The sequence below is a fragment of the Mucor velutinosus genome (genome assembly GCF_035048745.1).
Source record: "Mucor velutinosus strain NIH1002 chromosome Unknown tig00000268, whole genome shotgun sequence".
Lineage (NCBI taxonomy): Eukaryota > Fungi > Mucoromycota > Mucoromycetes > Mucorales > Mucoraceae > Mucor > Mucor velutinosus.
Genome location: NW_027041917.1, coordinates 542,507 through 561,713, shown reverse-complemented (window position 1 = coordinate 561,713; position 19,207 = coordinate 542,507). Strand labels below are relative to the sequence as shown.

At 39.5% G+C, this 19,207-nt stretch overlaps 5 protein-coding genes across 5 annotated transcripts; 1 reads left to right on the top strand and 4 right to left on the bottom strand.

Moving 5' to 3' along the window:
- Positions 1-1,301: 1,301 nt before the first annotated feature.
- ATC70_003944 (uncharacterized protein) lies at positions 1,302-6,221 on the top strand (the record flags this gene model as incomplete). Its single annotated transcript, XM_064823299.1, has 1 exon — positions 1,302-6,221. One exon carries the CDS (start codon positions 1,302-1,304, stop codon positions 6,219-6,221), a length of 4,920 nt encoding a protein of 1,639 aa, XP_064678611.1.
- A 6,048-nt stretch (positions 6,222-12,269) lies between these two features.
- Positions 12,270-13,249, bottom strand: ATC70_003943 (uncharacterized protein; the record flags this gene model as incomplete). Its single annotated transcript, XM_064823298.1, has 4 exons — positions 12,270-12,847; positions 12,907-12,989; positions 13,051-13,172; positions 13,229-13,249. 4 exons carry the CDS (start codon positions 13,247-13,249, stop codon positions 12,270-12,272), a joined length of 804 nt encoding a protein of 267 aa, XP_064678610.1.
- Positions 13,250-13,842: 593 nt separating this feature from the next.
- Positions 13,843-16,036, bottom strand: ATC70_003942 (uncharacterized protein; the record flags this gene model as incomplete). Its single annotated transcript, XM_064823297.1, has 4 exons — positions 13,843-14,922; positions 14,978-15,124; positions 15,179-15,690; positions 15,754-16,036. The coding sequence occupies 4 exons, from the start codon at positions 16,034-16,036 to the stop codon at positions 13,843-13,845; spliced, it is 2,022 nt and encodes a 673-aa protein (XP_064678609.1).
- Positions 16,037-16,172: 136 nt separating this feature from the next.
- ATC70_003941 (uncharacterized protein) lies at positions 16,173-17,245 on the bottom strand (the record flags this gene model as incomplete). The annotated part of the gene is made up of 5 exons (XM_064823296.1): positions 16,173-16,388; positions 16,441-16,600; positions 16,662-16,903; positions 16,961-17,090; positions 17,151-17,245. The coding sequence occupies 5 exons, from the start codon at positions 17,243-17,245 to the stop codon at positions 16,173-16,175; spliced, it is 843 nt and encodes a 280-aa protein (XP_064678608.1).
- A 606-nt stretch (positions 17,246-17,851) lies between these two features.
- Positions 17,852-19,159, bottom strand: ATC70_003940 (uncharacterized protein; the record flags this gene model as incomplete). The annotated part of the gene is made up of 2 exons (XM_064823295.1): positions 17,852-18,346; positions 18,419-19,159. The coding sequence occupies 2 exons, from the start codon at positions 19,157-19,159 to the stop codon at positions 17,852-17,854; spliced, it is 1,236 nt and encodes a 411-aa protein (XP_064678607.1).
- Positions 19,160-19,207: the final 48 nt, after the last annotated feature.

The window sequence follows — 19,207 nt, the reverse complement described above, 5'->3', positions numbered from 1 at the left end:
CATATTTAAGCTAGTTAGATGCTCTGTAATAAACAAGCTCTTTGCTTTCGTTTCAAGTACAGTTGACAACTGATTATTATCATCGACTTTATTGTTACTGTAAAATTTGAGGCTTTATAGACTAAAATTCACGAAAAAAAAAATAAAAAAACAGTAAAGTCAACTTGATAAAGGTATGTTTTATTATCAAACTGACAGGTGTAAAGTAAAACTGAAGTCTCTCTACTGGCCAGGTAGATGATCCTTCTTATATACTATAACAATGGATAAAAGTTCTATTAATTAGATTGACAAATAAGTCAACTCAGATCAACTAATGTTTAATCATGCTTGTGGAAGACATCCACTATGATCTGCATTCCGACAGTTCATCCAGTTACCAGATTTAGATATAAACTGTATGTACACTGGATTAGATGTACGATATCGATTTATACTATGATCATGAGAAGATATGGACTTCAGATACGCTAGTACTATAAGATTCATACTATATAAGATATAGGCTATAGATGGCACCACGGACATGGATGGCACTATAGACTTATACTTGTATTCCGACATTGACTACGGATGTTTACCATATCTGGATAGGCACCAAGATTAATGCAATATGAGCTTGTTGCTTCAGATGTGCACTTCATGATCCACGCTATAAGACACATGCTTATATCCGTGATACTAGCTACAGATACTCTATGTACTACAGACTTGTACTATATATGAGACATGCTATAGACATGCATACGATATGCTATAGACATGCCATATATCCAGATACATGCTAAAGATGTATGCTTAGCGATATACACTCAGATATGTACTATTAATATAGACTAAGAAGACTGTACCTATCGGATACATGCTACTAGATCGATATTAATTATCCTTATGGAAAGGATAGATCAGGGTACTTCGGATGAGAGTCTAATTATTCATCCAGACAGAGCTAAATCATGATTAGCTTGCTGGAGTTGTCTTTTAGCATGATTAGACATTAGTTGATCTGAGTTGACTTATTTGTCAATCTAATTAATAGAACTTTTATCCATTGTTATAGTATATAAGAAGGATCATCTACCTGGCCAGTAGAGAGACTTCAGTTTACTTTACACCTGTCAGTTTGATAATAAAATATACCTTTATCAAGTTGACTTTACTGTTTTTTTATTCTTTTTTTTCCGTGAATTTTAGTCTGTAAAGCCTCAAATTCCACATTTTTTTCAACTCAAAGGTTATCACTTTTACACTTTATCTTATACTCTACATTTTATTATTCTACTTTAAAAACTATTTTTATCATGTCTCACAACCAATACAACGCTACCGAAAACACTCAAGAGGATATTGCTCAAGATTCTATCCGTGTTTCTTCTCCTTATGACTCATCTATGCAAGTGGATGAGCACGCTCAACTTTCTGCAGTTGATCATCTTCTCAAGAAGATTGACACTGCTCAGGCTCGCTTGGATCAGATCCATCGTAACGCTGGTGATACTTACACTGAGGAAGAACGCTTGGCGGCTGATGAAGCATCTGCGTCTATCGAATGGCTCAGCAAGCAAGTCAATGCGATTACTAAGAGGGCTGATTCCAAAGCTAGACCTGTCAATCTCAATGAGATCCCCCGTTTCCAGGTGGTAGGACAAGCTAAGCATTGGCCTGACCATCCTCGATTCACCACAGTCGATCATTTCTTCAGTGCTTTTGAGAACGTCATCAGAGCATCCGGTAATGAAGTAAATTTGGTTTGGAAACGCTACGTGCCTGTTTCACTGCCATTTGACTTCGAATCATGGACCAAGAATGATCTTCTGGCATGTAATGATTGGGATCAAGCCAAGGCATTGTTCCGCAAACATTTTGGTGCTCCCATCAACTCTGAGGAATCCATGGCCAAACTCTTCAGCATGCGCATGAAGAACAATGATACTCTACAGGACTATACGAATAAGTTCATGAAGTACGTCAAGGATTGTGGCTTCCCTCCTAACAGCAACATGTTAGCCAAGTTCTATCAGTTCACGCTGTTACGCAAGAATCAGCAAATGATGGTCAACCAAATGTCCGTCAAGCATGGTTCCAACCACAAATGGACTATCAACGAGATCTATGAGTGTGTGTTGCCTTTGTTCCTTGTTGACGAGCAAAATCGTGGTGATGATGATGTTGAGGTCGACATCAGAGGTAAGCGTAAGGGTGGTTCAGGTGGTTCTGGTTTGAGAACAAAGATGGCAAGGGTATCTGCCACTGGGTATTTCTGTGCGAAGCATGGCGGGAGCAATGCCAACCACAACACCATTGACTGTAAGTCAAGATTGAAGCACTTTGGCTCTGACAACAAGCCTAACCGGGCTACTACTGCTGCTCCGTATTCTATGAATTCCTCATCCTCTGATCCCAAAACCTGCAACTTTTGTGGTAAGCCCCGTGCTTACGGTCATCGTTGTCAAGAGTTCTACGACTGGAAGAAGGAGAGAGAATCAAGGAAGAACATTGGTGTGCATACTGTACAAACAACCACTGTTCGCAAGGACAACAAGTCTGGTTCTGGTTCTGAGACCAACGATGTTACCATGGAAAGTAGCACTGATTCTGACATTGGTGATGCTGTTGGAGATGTCACCATGGAGGAAATAGATGCTTGCTTGGACGAGATTGAAGCAGAGGATGCCTCGCTCAACTGTAAGTCTAATGTGAAAAATGTACCTGAAAGTTTCAATCCATTTCAGTTACTGACTCCTATTATTTTAGAGAGCAAAGAAGGAAAACCAGTCCGTTTGATCGCGAAAGTAGATACGGGATCAGATTCCACCTTCTTAAATAAAAACATTTTTCACAATAAACTACTATTCACTTCCCAAGATATTATTTCTGTTGAAGGCAATTTGAACTTTCTGAGTCATTCAGTAAAGAGATTGGGTAAAACACCAGCTATCAAGATAAGATATCTTAATGACATTTCATTTGATCACTCGTTTGAGCTATCCAATTTTATTCAGGACCTAGGCGATTTTGATGTGCTACTGGGTGTAGACACATTGAGTCGACTTAGAATTGGGCTAACTGGCGTTGCTCACAAGTTTGCTGATATTGGACATCTTACAGAGGAAGAGAAATCAGAGCTTCTTGAAAGCATCGATTTCGAAAATGTCAATTTTGATACTAAACATTCTATTGATCCAGAAACCGCATCAATCTTTGAATCCCAAGTTGAGGAGAATAAGTATATGAGCAACATCCAAGATGCTATTGATGAGAATCAGAGAATCAAGCCTGGAACATTTTGTAACGTGCCTGAATCTGAGATCACTATACCAATCAAGGAGAATGTTGATTACTACGTCAAGCAATATCCGATCGCACATCATGCAATGCCCGAAATCGAAAAGCAATTGAATGAATGGCTGGATGCAGGAATTGTAGAACAGTGTAGACCTAACGGCTTATTCAACAGCCCTCTCATTGCAGTATCAAAGAAGGACAATGATGGCAAACCCACCAAAACTCGAGTTTGTATGGATGTGCGGAGGATCAACCAGCATATGCCCAACAATACAAACCAATTTGAGATACCAAATATACAGGATATCTTCACCCGGATCAAGCAGAAGGGGACAATATTTTCGAAAATCGATCTGAAAAACGCATATTTTTCATTTAGAATTTCTGACATATCAAGAAATGTGCTTTTGTTCAATTTTAGAGGAAAATCGTATAGATGGTTAGGCTGCTGTTTCGGGTTGCGCCCAATCACATCTGTCTTTAGCTCTGTCATGAACATTTTGTTTTCTGATATGCCCAACGTGGAGGTCTATGTGGACGACCTATGCCTCGTATCTTCATCCTTATCCAGTCATTGCGAATTGATTAAGGAGGTGCTGAGACGCTTGACACATGCCAACTTAAAGATTGGTGTTGAAAAGTGCTCCTGGTTTCGATCTAGCATCTACTTGCTAGGCTTTGTAGTTGGTCCTCATGTTTCCAAGGTTGACATGCGACGTCTCTCTGACATTGATCATTGGGGTCCATGCAAATCTGCCAAACAGGTTAAACAACTAGCTGGTGTTATTTCATATTTGAGACCACACATCCCAAATCTGTCAAAACTGATGGCGCCTATTGATGCTCTACGAAATGATCCAGATGCTGGTAGCAAATGGACTGAGGAGCACACCAAACGACTTGAGATTATCAAGAAGGTCTTGTTATCTGAAGCTTTACTGACTGCACCAGACATGAATAAGAAATTTTATCTTGAATGTGATGCTAGCTTATATGCAGTTGCAGTCATTTTGACGCAGCGCGACGATCAAGGACGCACAGTCTATGTGGCGATGTTGAGCAAATCTCTGACCAAATCCCAACAGAACTGGCCTGTCCTGAGACGAGAACTGTATGCCGTGTTATTCGGTTTAGTTCGTTTGCGACCCTTATTGTACGGGCATCCTGAGATTGAGGTTATGACAGATCATCGAGCTCTGATTTATATCTACACATGTGAATGTCCTACTAGAGTCATTCAAAATTACATGGAGATTTTAAACGAGTATCCCCAACTGCAATTCACTCATATCAAGGGCTTAGACAACATCTTACCTGACAAACTTAGTCGCTTGTATGAACCTTTAGAAGATCATACAGAGCTGGCGGGAGACAGTGATAAGAAAATTGCTAAATTACAAAAGAATATCATGAGAAGCAAAGGCTCCAAGAAACGATTCATTGGCAACAATAAGCAAACAAAGCATTATCTAACCAAGAACAAAGTAGTCTATAATAAAGACAAGCACTTGAATGTACTTGCTATGAAGATCAAGGAGGGCAATTATGAAAGCGTTGCTTACATTGCACCACCTGACAATGAGAGAGACCAACTGCTTCGTGAAACTCATGAATTTGGACACTTTGGTGCCGCTAGTATTGTCAAGAAACTACATGAAGAAGGTATTCATTGGACAGGTCTATATGATGATGCAAAGGCAATTTGTCAATCATGTATGGAATGTGCAAGACACAATGTAGTTCAAAAGGGTTATCATGAACTGAGAAACGTTGTAGCGTATGGTCCATTTGATCACATAGGCATTGACTTTCTTGGTCCGTTAACTCCAACCAACAATGGCAATATATATATATTAGTTGTATACGACATTTGCACCAGATTTATTATAACTCGTGCATTGCCCAACAAACAAACCGATACTGTCGCTAGAGCTCTGACTACCATCTTTGGAGACTTTGGCGTAGTACAAATACTACAATCTGATAATGGACGTGAATTCAAGAGTGCTTTGATGAGCGAGATCGGTAAAGCACTTGGCATCAATCAAAGATACTCTACGGCTTTCCACGCTAGGGGCAATGGTGCATCCGAATCAGGTGTTAAAAATATTCTTAATGCACTTCGTAAGATGGTCAGTGAACACATCTATGACTGGGACTCGGTTCTACCTGGAACTCAACTGGCTATAAACACAAAAATTAGGTATCGCACTGAGAGTGCACCTTTTCAATTGATGTTTGCTAGACCATTGAATAGATTCGTAGACTACGATGATCCTAAGATCAAGGACAACTTACCAAAGAAGCCAATGACTCTCCGTGAGCTACGCAAGAAGGCAGAGATTATGAACCAGGTTGTCTTTCCAGCTATTAACCAAAGAACACAACGCATTATTGAAGAGCAAGCAACGCGATTCAATAAGCATCACAAGATTACACACTTCAAAGTTGGTGATTGGGTTATGGTAAGACTTCCGCATAGAGAAAGCAAACTTGAGGCCGCTTATGATGGACCCTATCAAGTTGTTCAAAAGAAAAGATCTACATATGTGTTGAAAGACGATATGAATGAACTATTACATCGCGACTATGTGCCATCTGAATTGAAGCTGGTAGCAATCGACGAGTCTATCATCGAACAAGAAGTATATGAGGTTGACGAGATCAGAGCGCATCGTGGTCCTGAACACAATAGAGAGTATTTGGTAAAATGGAAGACATTTGGAGAAGCTGCCAACTCCTGGGAAACTGCTGCATCGTTCAACAACCCTCAAACCATTCGTAAGTACTGGGCAAAGATCAAGGAATATGAGCTGCTTGAGAAGAGAAGACAGGCACTAAATGGTGACACTGCTTCCTCCAAATCAAAGCGTAAGCTTGATGATTCTGACAAGCGTTTGAGAGGCTCTAAGAGACTCAACATTGCAGAACAGTAAAGTGATGTTTGTCATGGGATATATCAGGGCAACATGCAAATTGCAGTAGCACCTTTAGACTATCACATTGCGTTATATCTTTGTCAGCGAATGCGAAATACAGATCATTGATCGTTTACATAATTCTTTGAATTAGTCAACATGCGTTGAAACTGGTGGGGGCAAATGTGGAAGACATCCACTATGATCTGCATTCCGACAGTTCATCCAGTTACCAGATTTAGATATAAACTGTATGTACACTGGATTAGATGTACGATATCGATTTATACTATGATCATGAGAAGATATGGACTTCAGATACGCTAGTACTATAAGATTCATACTATATAAGATATAGGCTATAGATGGCACCACGGACATGGATGGCACTATAGACTTATACTTGTATTCCGACATTGACTACGGATGTTTACCATATCTGGATAGGCACCAAGATTAATGCAATATGAGCTTGTTGCTTCAGATGTGCACTTCATGATCCACGCTATAAGACACATGCTTATATCCGTGATACTAGCTACAGATACTCTATGTACTACAGACTTGTACTATATATGAGACATGCTATAGACATGCATACGATATGCTATAGACATGCCATATATCCAGATACATGCTAAAGATGTATGCTTAGCGATATACACTCAGATATGTACTATTAATATAGACTAAGAAGACTGTACCTATCGGATACATGCTACTAGATCGATATTAATTATCCTTATGGAAAGGATAGATCAGGGTACTTCGGATGAGAGTCTAATTATTCATCCAGACAGAGCTAAATCATGATTAGCTTGCTGGAGTTGTCTTTTAGCATGATTAGACATTAGTTGATCTGAGTTGACTTATTTGTCAATCTAATTAATAGAACTTTTATCCATTGTTATAGTATATAAGAAGGATCATCTACCTGGCCAGTAGAGAGACTTCAGTTTACTTTACACCTGTCAGTTTGATAATAAAATATACCTTTATCAAGTTGACTTTACTGTTTTTTTATTCTTTTTTTTCCGTGAATTTTAGTCTGTAAAGCCTCAAATTCCACAATGCTAAAAGACAACTCCAGCAAGCTAATAAATCATGATTTAGCTTTTGCCTGGATGAACAATTAGACTCTCATCCGAAGTACCCTGATCTATCCTTTCTACAAGGATAATTAATATCGATCTAATAGCATGTATCCAATAGGTACAGTCTTCTTAGTCTATATCAATAGTACATATCTGAGTGTATATCGCTGAGCATACATCTTTAGCATGTATCTGGATATATGGCATATCTATAGCATATCGTATGCATGTCTATAGCATGTCTCATATATAGTACAAGTCTGTAGTACATAAAGTATCTGTAGCTAGTATCACGGATATAAGCATGTGTCTTATAGCGTGGATCATAAAGTGCACATCTGAAGCAACAAGCTCATATTGCATTAACCTTGGTGCCTATCCAGATATGGTAAACATCCGTAGTCAATGTCGGAATATAAGTATAAGTCTATAGTGCCACCCATGTCCGTGGTGCCATCTATAGCCTATATTATCTTATATAGTATGAATCTTATAGTACTAGCGTATCTGAAGTCCATATCTTCTAATAGTATAAATCGATATCGTACATCTAATCCAGCGTACATACAGTTTATATCTAAATCTGGTAACTGGATGAACTGTCGGAATGCAGATCATAGTGGATGTATTCCACACATACCTTTATCAAGTTGTTGACTTTACTGTTTTTTTTATTCTTTTTTCGTGAATTTTAGTCTATTAAAGCCTCAGATTCCACACTGATAATTACTAGTGGTTTTCTGATGGGCATCTCGTCCCAATTAAACGATATGTTACATTCAAATTTGTATGATATTATTGATGCTCAACATACAAGTCATTTTAATTGAGCATTTGAAAAAGAAAATCTAAGCCTTAGAACTGAAATAAAAGTGTCCATCACTTGGAGTTCTGTACAATGCAGAACATCTGGATCACCAGATAGAAGAATATCCCACTTACTTGTATGGTAACACAACCGACTAAGCCTTATTTTTAGGTCGAATTCTGCTCAGATCTAGCCTTTTTCAAGCACGAATAACTCATGCTACAAAGCGTTTTGAGCGCTCGGAATAGCACCACACGCCTCCTTTTGGCCACGCTTTACTTTCTGATGCCTTATCTCCATTTTTTTTGGGTCGTTGCAAATGCATGAAAATCATCATTTTTTCATGAGTATTAGCAAGGGAAATTTCTCAAAAATCAAACGATCGCGTTTTTCATCTCAAAAATGAAGACTTTTTCTATGATACATATTAGATCAAATTGATTGTAAAGATGAAATGCAACACTAGAAGCTGTTTGTATGAGACTTTTATATGCTAGAATTTGAAATATTCACAGAAAACCTGTTTTCGTATTTTTGGAATTTTCTCATTATTTTCGGTCTAAAAGCTGAATGAAATTAGCATCATTCGATGCGGCTTTCTTAGATATCGAAAAATGTGTCAGGAAGTTGGATGTGACAACGACAGTTTTCATTGTTAGATTTGATAAAAACGTTCAAAGGATGTCAAATCAAGTCAAGTTTGAACACGGAAATACCACAGCACGATTTCAAATTAAATGGCCGCAATTACTGCTGCTATAGTACAATACTGAGACTAAATCTACAGGCGGTGACGTCGGATAGGTGCCCTCTCATTTTTCCATACCCTCATTTTTCCATACCCTCATTTTTTTTCTCTTTTGCAAAACGCGTTTAGCATCAAACCATGGTCGTTTTGGATACCGTTTGGTTGATAATAACACTCTAGCTTCTGATAACACTGTATTGCACTGCCAGAAAGACTTGTTGCTGCTTCTTTGAAGTGAAATATAGTAGGTACCATGCAATAACGAGCACTAGAAGACGTAGAATTAGCACTAATCGGATTTGTTTATTAGGTTTCGCTAATTTTTTTTGACTGTTTGATGTGGGTGCTGATGCCATTACTTCTCTGTTATCTCTGCTGCCTGATTCTTTGGTTTATTATGTCCGGAAGCTGCTTCTTTGGTGTGTATCTCTGGCAGTTGCTTCTTTAATCTTTGCCTGGTCTCTGGTATCGCTCGTTGTTCGGTTTTTCTAAACTGCTGTTATTGCTACTGGTGTTGCTGCTGTTATTGCTACTGGTGTTGCTGCCGCTGCTACTGCTAATATGGTCCTTCCTGGTCTACTGTGTTTGCTGTATACTTGTTCTCTGGTCTCTCTCTGGTGATTGCCTGTACTCTCCTGGTCTGTCTGTGGTGGTGATAAGTGGTAACTTCTTTGGTTTTTATCTGCTCTCTGCTGATGGCGTTCATTCTTTAGTTTTTCTATGGTGCTGCTGCTGCTGCTGCTAATATGGTCTGTTCTGGTCTACTGTATCTGGTGCCTGCTCGTTCTCTGGTCTATCTTTGATGATTGCTTATATTCTTCTGGTCTATCCGTGGCTGTGGTAAGTGGTAAGTATCCTTTTTTCTTGTGGTCGCAATGATATAAAGCTTCTCTGGACGTTTGTATTATTGCTTCCTTTCTCGTGATAATGCATTCGTAATGTTTGCTTTGTTGCGCTTTCTTTTTCTTTTGTTGGCTGTGATATGATCAGCTCAACAGGTGCTTGCAATGTTGTTGCTTCTTATGTACGAACAACAAGCATGATGTGCTACTACTATATATCTGTATTGCCGTTGTAATACTACTTTGTTATATGGCCGTGGGTTGTTATTTGTGTTGCCTCTGTGGCTTCATCACATGAAACAACATTAGTCATTATGTTGTATTGCACACTTATAACACTGCTGTTGCTCCTGCAATTGTGTGTGTTTGTGTTGCTTTACATCCGACTATTACCATGCACATTGCTCATGTAAGCATTTTTGTTGCAACAACAATGAGTTGTTTGGAGCATTTTTATGTTATATTTGTTGTTATGCTTTTCTTTTGACTCACTTTTTTGTGTGAGTGTTCCTTTTTTGCTTACGTACTACTATACTCTTATAGTAATATGTTCTTTTCTTCATTCTTTTATTGTTTTTATGTTTCTTTGAAGCATACCTTCTTTTACGTTGTGTGGATGTGCCTATCCCTGAAGCTCAACAAGACTTTATCCGAGACTCGGAGGTGGATAGGCTGCCTCCAATTGGTTATCACTACTTACTTTAGTGATGATTGAGGGTCTCAATGCCAGAATTTAAAGCTAGGTGGTGTAAGTAAGGCATGCTCTAGCACCTGAGGGAAATTTGATGACAGTAACAGCTATATTGCTATATATAGCGGAGCTTAAAATTTTGCCTCACATCGAAACAGGGGGAAACCCTCGCAAATTTTTTTTTAGGTCAGCGGAGTTTTCAAGCAATCTGATTGGCTCAGAGGTTGAAACAACGAAGAGTTATAGCTAGTTGATTTTTTGTTGATCTGCCATTTAACGATATTTGATCTGTTGTAATAATAAAAGCTTAATCAAATGGAAATAAAAGTATATAATCACGCCTGTAATGTTCTTCAGAATGGACACTGTTCATGTCTCAGTGAAAACAATTTAGTGAAAAAACATTCGAGTTAGTGAACAATATCTGGATAACACAAATGCACAGCATTCTAGAAGGGGATAAACAACTTACAATAGCTAATATCACACCTTCAATTTTCAAAGTTGCATTACAACTGCTTTAATTGCTATAATAGCTTATCCAAGCCTGGTCAGGGTTATTTAGATTGGTTTTTATTGTTGTGGAATTTGAGGTTTGAGAGACTAAAATTCACGGAAAAAAAAAAGAATAAAAAAAACAGTAAAGCCAACTTGATGAAGGTATGTTTTATTATCAAACTGACAGGTGTAAAGTAAAACTGAAGTCTCTCTACTGGCCAGGTAGATGATCCTTCTTATATACTATAACAATGGATAAAAGTTCTATTAATTAGATTGACAAATAAGTCAACTCAGATCAACTAATGTCTAATCATGCTAAAAGACAACTCCAACAAGCTAATAAATCATGATTTAGCTTTTGCCTGGATGAACAATTAGACTCTCATCCGAAGTACCCTGATCTATCCTTTCTACAAGGATAGTTAATATCGATCTAATAGCATGTATCCGATAGGTACAGTCTCCTTAGTCTATATCAATAGTACATATCTGAGTGTATATCGCTGAGCATACATCTTTAGCATGTATCTGGATATATGGCATGTCTATAGCATGTCTCATATATAGTACAAGTTTATAGTACATAAAGTATCTGTAGCTAGTATCACGGATATAAGCATGCGTCTTATAGCGTGGATCATAAAGTGCACATCTGAAGCAACAAGCTCATATTGCATTAATCTTGGTGCCTGAAGTGAACTAGACTAGATTCCCATCATAAACAAAGCCCAAAATAAATGTCATCTCAATCAAACCACGCTACCATCAGCAGATAAGCATGCACAATAATAATATTAGCATGATGATAGCAAGGGTTAAATGCTCTAAAATAAGAGATGACAGATATTAAAGTAAATGTCAAGGGTATTGTAATGTGTTGTTACATAAATATACCTAAAAAGGATACAGGCTCAACAATAAAGAGCTATTCTTTACGCATGATTCAAGAACCATATACTGAAATACCGTTCTTGATCCATTAGATCAACAACTAAATGACCCAACAAAAATATATAAAGTAATGGAATCACTGGCAACTACTAAACTGCTGCCAGATAAGAGATATAAACCAAATAGTATAAATAGAGGCGTAGAATATACATGTTATTGCACATTATCCTAATTTCAAATAAAGAAGGATTTTAACAGTATTCTACCTGCTTTTTTAACCCCCTTTTTTACTGCACAGCCAAGTCAATACATTTACTATTTGCCTCTGGTCTCTTCGAAATCACAACAATAGCTGTGATGGTAGTAATATTTATCTCACACATCAAGCATTATGTAACACAAAATCAAAATATTGATGGTATATAATAGGCTTTTATTGATAGCAATGACGATTTGTGAATGGTCTCTTTCATTCTTTGAGATAAAACTGTTTAGGCGGCAGCAACAGATTCACTTGTTGTTGTTGTTGTTGTTGTGGTAGCTGCAGTGGTAGTAGCTCCCTTTTCCTTTTGGATCTTCTTGGCTTCAAAATGAACAGCAGCAATCTGAGCAAAGGTTTGACTAGCAATGCGTTCTACCTTTTGACCAGTAGGTGATTGCAATGCAGCATTGGCAGTGGTCTGAGCAGTTTGAGCGGCATTTTGTACCTTTTCTTGGATCTTGAACTTGTTATCAATTTCAACAGCCTTGTCCCAAATTCTATACTTTTCGTCGATTTGCTTTACGTTGGAAGTAAGGGTAGTAAAGTAGCTGCTTAAGCGACTGGAGAGACTGTACTTGGAGTCATATTCGAGACCTTTAGCAACGACTTGATCCTGAAGAATGTAGCCATTAGCCAACATCTCGGCAACGATGCGAGATTTAGCTTTGGATTCTTGAGTAGTTGTGTTAGCATCGCTTTCAGCTACTTCCTTGTCCTCAGCAGCTGGTGTAGCGGAAGTGGTAGAAGTACTAGCAGCAATGGACTCAAAGTAAGGTGTAGCCACAATATGGCAATCATCAATCAAAGCTATAAATAGTTGAGCATCTTGTCATAGCACACATTTTTTTCTTATGTAAGATTCTTACCGTTACTCAAAAGGGTAGCTGTCTTGGCAGCAGATTCACGCTCGAAATGGATCAAAGCGACTTGATGAATGTCATCATCATCCCTGCACATGACAGCTCTCGTTAGATAGAGAACTCAACTTCGCAATATGGGTAGGTACTTACATTGTCAGCTCAAATTCACTTATTTTGCCACAGAACAAAAAGAACTCCTTTACTGTCTTTTCAGATGACTGAGCAGAGATGTTCTTGACAATGACATAGGTAGCAGAGGGGGTTTCGGGAATCTATGTATATAATGTGAGCTTGTGTTTGTAGTAGATCTCAAGAGAAAAATACTTACAGCAATAGTCCAGGCAGGCATTTTTTTTTTATGAGATGAATATAATGATGAGTTTCAGCAGCCATCAAAACCAAAGGGACGTATTTATATGAGATTCGGCATTTGCATGTGAAAATAACGCTTGAATGCCAACAAGAAACCCTTAGTTACGAGTTTCTTTTAGCCTGTCCGTGCTTATTAAATACAGATTACTTTCATGTGATCCCTCTGACATCAAAGTTTTAGATCAATCGGCATGTGAAGCTTGGATCAAGCCTCGTGTTTGGAGTGAAATACAGCATTGTTTGATCTGTGTGATGTTGGATCTCTTTCTATGCTTATGCAGAGCGTTGTCAGTTGTAGATGACTCTACCGCTTAGTTGTGCATACTATACACAACCAACTCTGCAAACGCAGAGATGCAATTCATCCACATTGCTCCAGCGCATGAGCAATTTGCCCTCAAAGCTCGCTTTTTTTTTCTGCAAGTTACACAATCATTGTGATCTTCATACTACACTTGAAATGTGTTTCGTCTCCAATCTTCACGAGATGTGTGTCAACAACTCCCCCATTCGTTTAGTATTTTTTTTGTACAGTTTCAATTTTTTATTAACTATGTATACACTATGAAATTATGCAAATTTACGCTTCTTGTCGACAGGTGTGTCATCAAGAATATCTCTAAACATTTCACGCTTACGCTCAGCGCCCTTTTCTCTTTCAACCCAATCATCATGTCTTCTCTTGTACTGATCAATCTTGCAGGTCCAAAGAATGCTTTTACCAATGTAATGACTGGCCAATTCATGCTCGTGTTTCACTAGTTCAGCAGCAATCTTCTCTTTGGAATCAATGTCGGCAGCAGCCCAACATTTATCCAGGATATGGCTGCCAAATTTGTCTTTGGCGAGTGCTGTGTATTTGCCAGATAAATCACGCATAATCTTCTTCTTCATCTTGGCGTTGACATTGGGTGAAGCGACAATGGATTCAAAGGCTCTGGAACCAGCAGGAGAGAAACACCATCGATACACTGTGTCAGGTCTTTGTGACAGGAAGCTGTTGGTTACAATGGCGTTGACATCGGCCTCCATCTTCATGATACCTTGCACAATCAAAGAACCCTGCAGGTGGAATTTGTACAAGTCTAATTTTTCGTCCTCTGATGCTTCATTCCATTGTTCATATGTCCACATGCGCATACAACAGTTGACGAATTCTTTGCGCTGAGCATCTTCAGTCATGTGCAATGCCACAGCAATGGCGTCCACCACAGCTTTTTGAGATGACTCCATTCTAACAGAGGCGTCCACCAAACTACGAATGACGCCATATTTGCCGAATTTCAATAGCTTCTCGAATGATTTACCGAGTTCTGCCATCATTTGATCCAGTTGCTTGGATTTTCTGACATGCGTGATCAAGTTTTGAATAACAAAGTTGGAAATGGGATGCATGCTGAACTTTTCGAGCTTGCCCTTGAGATACGTCTTGAAGATCTTTCTGTAAATAGCGTCTGGTGCACACTTGACAATAACCTCCAAGAGATGCGAGCCAACAGGATCACGCACCATGGTCTCAAACCACGAGTCTCTGTCCCTATTCTCTTCCTTAGAATCAATATCGGTGACAATGCCCCATAAAATACGGTCAATAAGGATGTTCTTGGCTTTTTGTCCTTCTTTATCGTTCTCTTGCATTTCCAATAAGAGCTAGAAAAGCGCCTGTTAGTAAGGTACCATTACAGATCAATAGAATGGACTGTACCTGCAACACAGGATTGGCGACTTTGTGAACAGACAGGGTGCGCACTTCCGTCTCGGACATGTTGATGGCTAACTCAGTAGTGAGCGTTCTAAACATGGCTTTGAACGAATCAGGCACTTTTCTTGTGGGTGTTAAACGGACACTAGACTAATATAATCATTAGCACAGCCACTCTGCCAATGCATCGCACCCACTACTTACCTTTGTGAATGTGTCGTTGTTCTCCTTTTTATACTGAGTGGACTTCTTACTTCTCAATTGGCCCTTGATGTCTCCAGATTCGTCAATACGTTTACCAGCCAAAACAAAGAGCAAAATACGAATATCGTGGGAGGCGAATTGCTGCGAAATAAGGCCACCGACATGAGGCTTGATGTCTTCACACACACCGAGGATGAGCTTCTCCATGGACAAAAGCTCGCCTTCACCTTCCTTGAGAGGAGATGTCTCATTCGCTGACACACCCTCCAATTGTTCACGCTCAACAACATCAGCGGCCAAAGTCAATAAGGTTTGGCAGACATGAGAAGCAAAACGATGAGCGAATAATTCGACGGTTTTTCCACTCAATTTATCCATAAACACTCGAAGCTGGAATGAATCAGACACTTTGAGCAATTTCTCGAGAATCAAAGAGCAAGAGTAGTTGGTGGAGAGACGGAATTCGTTGCCATCGACTTCACTGTACACATTCTCGACAAACAATCTTTGATCTGTCAAACGGATCCCATGAGTGATACAGGCCTTTTGCATTATTCCAATGTTTGCCAACATACCTTCACCTGTTTCGAAATGAGGATCGTCTAATGTTTGCTCTACGTTCTTGAAGTAACCAAGCAATTCTTCATCAACTTCACCAAAGTGAGCAGCTTGGAAATGCTGATCATTGAATACCACACCACCGGGACCTTCTTGGGTAGCGACATTGTTGGGAGCAGGAGCATCAATGTCCATGGCCTCTCCTGGAGTGATGCTAGTGGCTTGGGCATCTTCTTCCTTCTTTCCTCCCTTCTTTCCTCTCTTCTTGTTGGCACGACCTTTTCTTTCAACACGAGGCATGATGGAGCAGTTGTAGTTGTAATAAAAAGTTTTATTTTTTGATTTGGATGTTTCTTTTTTTTTTTTTTTTTTTTTTTAATCTCTCGTCGTTTGCTTATTAGGTGGTGACTAGGATTTGAAGAATAACCAGTCCATTTTAAACGAGCTTTCCCAGGTTGTCCTTTTTCTTTTCCACTACATATGTTGCCCCTTTGGATCCGCCTAATGTTCGAATGGCCTGGATAATAGCTTGGTTCATGAGTCGAATGGCGAAAAAGACAGGCACTCTGAAAGGGAGTGCAAAAGGATCAGCTGAATGCGCAACATGCGTCGATAATGGCTCGGGGGATGCAACCGATGCCATCATAATGTACTATGCGTCAATAATCAGTTTTTAGTGTTTGCCATGGCATTGTTAAACTCACGCTAGGATATATCAGTGCAAACACACCGCCTGCTCTCAGTGTTGATAGAAAGAAGATGAGGGTCGTTGCAGGCAATCCAAATCCCAGGCAATAGGCCCAATGCTCTTCAGCATACACCATGCGCTGCTCGATTGTCCAATCCTGATTTATCCACTTGTATCTACGTTGAGGCGTTAGTGTCGATGAAAGTCTCATTGTACAGATGCAATGTGATGCTTTACTCGAAGCAATAATAAGACATGACGATGCTATAAACAAGGAACGACAGGATGGATCCCACAAACGGAATGCATCTCAGAAATGTGATGAACAGTGCGAAATTTCCGTACAAGATGATAGTATTGACGGACGCCACTAAATTGAGGGTCATTTGTTGCTCTGGTGCTTGGTGCTGTGCGATTTTGCTGTATAGCTTGGAATTGACTACGAGACATATGAGATATAAGGGATAGCCTGTTAGGTCCTTTCAGAGAGGTAATGTTAGCCGGCGTTTGTTGTTCTTGGAGCACACTGAACTCACAGTGTAAGAGTACCCAAATAAATGGTGATCCGGCGTATTGTAGAATGTTTCTAGTATAATGAGGATGCCCAGATAAACAACGCCATTCAATGCTAAGCTCTTGAGCAGCGTATGTTGCACTGTTTTTGAACTAGTGATTAAAACGAGTCAATCAACGTCTGATGAGATGGCGCGTGGATGCTTCATTTACGTTGTTACAAGATGAATGACTCGGCTCCAATTGAAGGCTTCTTGTATGCCCTTGATAAAGTACGTGAGGTGTGTAGTTGGCGACAGTTTAAGCATACTCTATAAAACACGAAAAAGGGAATGGATTTGAAAATTTGAATTACTGTCCCCTTACATCTGAACGTCAAATGAATGGTCCTGTTGCAATTGGATGATCACCAATATTATGCAAAATTTGCTGCAAAATGCCTGTTTCGAGGTCAATGATCTACTGGGCCATGACTAAACAGCTGTGATGGGGATAAGATAGCTTGAATCTTCAGAAATTTGCTATGCTTGATTTGAGGCAATTGTTACAGCTGTTTTGAAGCGCATAGACAACTATAATCTGTAATGTTGATTTTTCAATTTCGCTTCATCTTGACCACAATACAACTGCAGCTCCCACCCCTTGAATGGAAATTTTGAACTATCGTGGTCGAATACCCTGATGCAATTGTCTAATGTGCAATTCACTTACTCGCTAATAAGCTACATTTTGGCTGTGTATCAGCCAGAACTTGGGATTTCCCCCCACAATGTTTCAAATTTCAAGTCCTTCTTTCTCTTATTTTCTTTAAAATACTACTATTCTACATGCTTGTGGATTATTTACAAGTTTATACAAGTATATCTATAATAGAAGCATCTTTGTCTGGATTAGCGCCTTCATGGATTGTTCTGTTAATAACCGTCTTTTCTAACATTTGATGCATTGCGATCTTTACGAAGAAAGTAGTTCGATCTTTTGTTCTCGTTGATGAGGGCCACTTCTCTATCTGCATGATTGCACACAGTAAACCAGTGTCCTGTGCTGCTGTTGAGCATGTTTGTACGGGCAAAAGCGCCTTGAATGCTGGTACCAGCATCAGCGAGAGCACTATTATAGTCAAATAAAGGCGGTTGTCGTACTGATTGAATGTGAGAGTTATATTGCATTGTGTCCCAGTTGCTCAATGATCTGGTGTTGGTATAATGCATAGCTCTATTTCCAACAATATTGCTGTTTGGCTTTCTAAGCAGAGAAGCTCTGTTTGCTTGGGATTGCGGTCCACGAATAGCATGCTCCCTGAAGCTCTTGTTGAGGTTTGCAGTGGGGTTAGCAATTGATCCAGCTTTGGTGAGAGCGCCAGCAGTAGATTGAAGTTTGTGTCCAGAAGTGTTGTCGCTTACAACATTCTTCAACAGATGCATGTACAAGAGCAAATGAATAGACAACTCTAGTTTTTAGCAGTGAGATTGCATACGTACCTTGAAAGCCGCCATATCATTGCTGTCATAACCGTAGCGTGGCCATGAGGAGAAAATTCTACCCTTTTGATCATCCTCAAACATCGGAGGCAGCCTGTCAACATAAAGCAGATTATGTTGTGAAGCGCCAAGTATTGCATTGGTATTGTCTTCACCGATAAAAGCACTACAAGTGCTTCTGGGTATCTCTTTGAATTCATTCCATTCCAGCTCGTTGAGGCGCCACTCGTAGTTGGGAGATACATCTCCGTCTATGGGAAGCTGCTCAGGTATAGCCTGCGTAATCTCTTGTTCTCCATCTGATGCACAAGCGCTGTAATCTATGATTGAGCTGAAGGAAGGCTGTGGGGAATCAGGTTGAATGGCGCTCTCAGCTGAAGCTGCTTCATCGACTTGGTTGACTGATCCATACAAATCCGGCACAACACCAGAACCGTAGAAGGGATTTGTACCAGAAGCAAGGGATGATTTATACCCGTTCAGTAGCAGATTGCAGTTGATTCCCCAACCATAGTCGTCTACTGTAAGGCCCGTATAATCAGGATACACAATGTCTTCAAGGTCATGGCCCTGATTGACGCTTGAATCGCTTGTCATATGGTCTTCATAGCTCTCATTGGGAAGGGTATCTTCTTTAAAAGCGTTCACTTGGCTCTGATACAACAGATTCAAATCATTGGAATCGCTTGCATCAGACTGAAGCGCATTGAGAAATCCACCTTGTATATAAGAAAATGTCATGATGTAAAATGAGATGCAGGAATACAGATAGAAAAGAGAGGAAAAAAG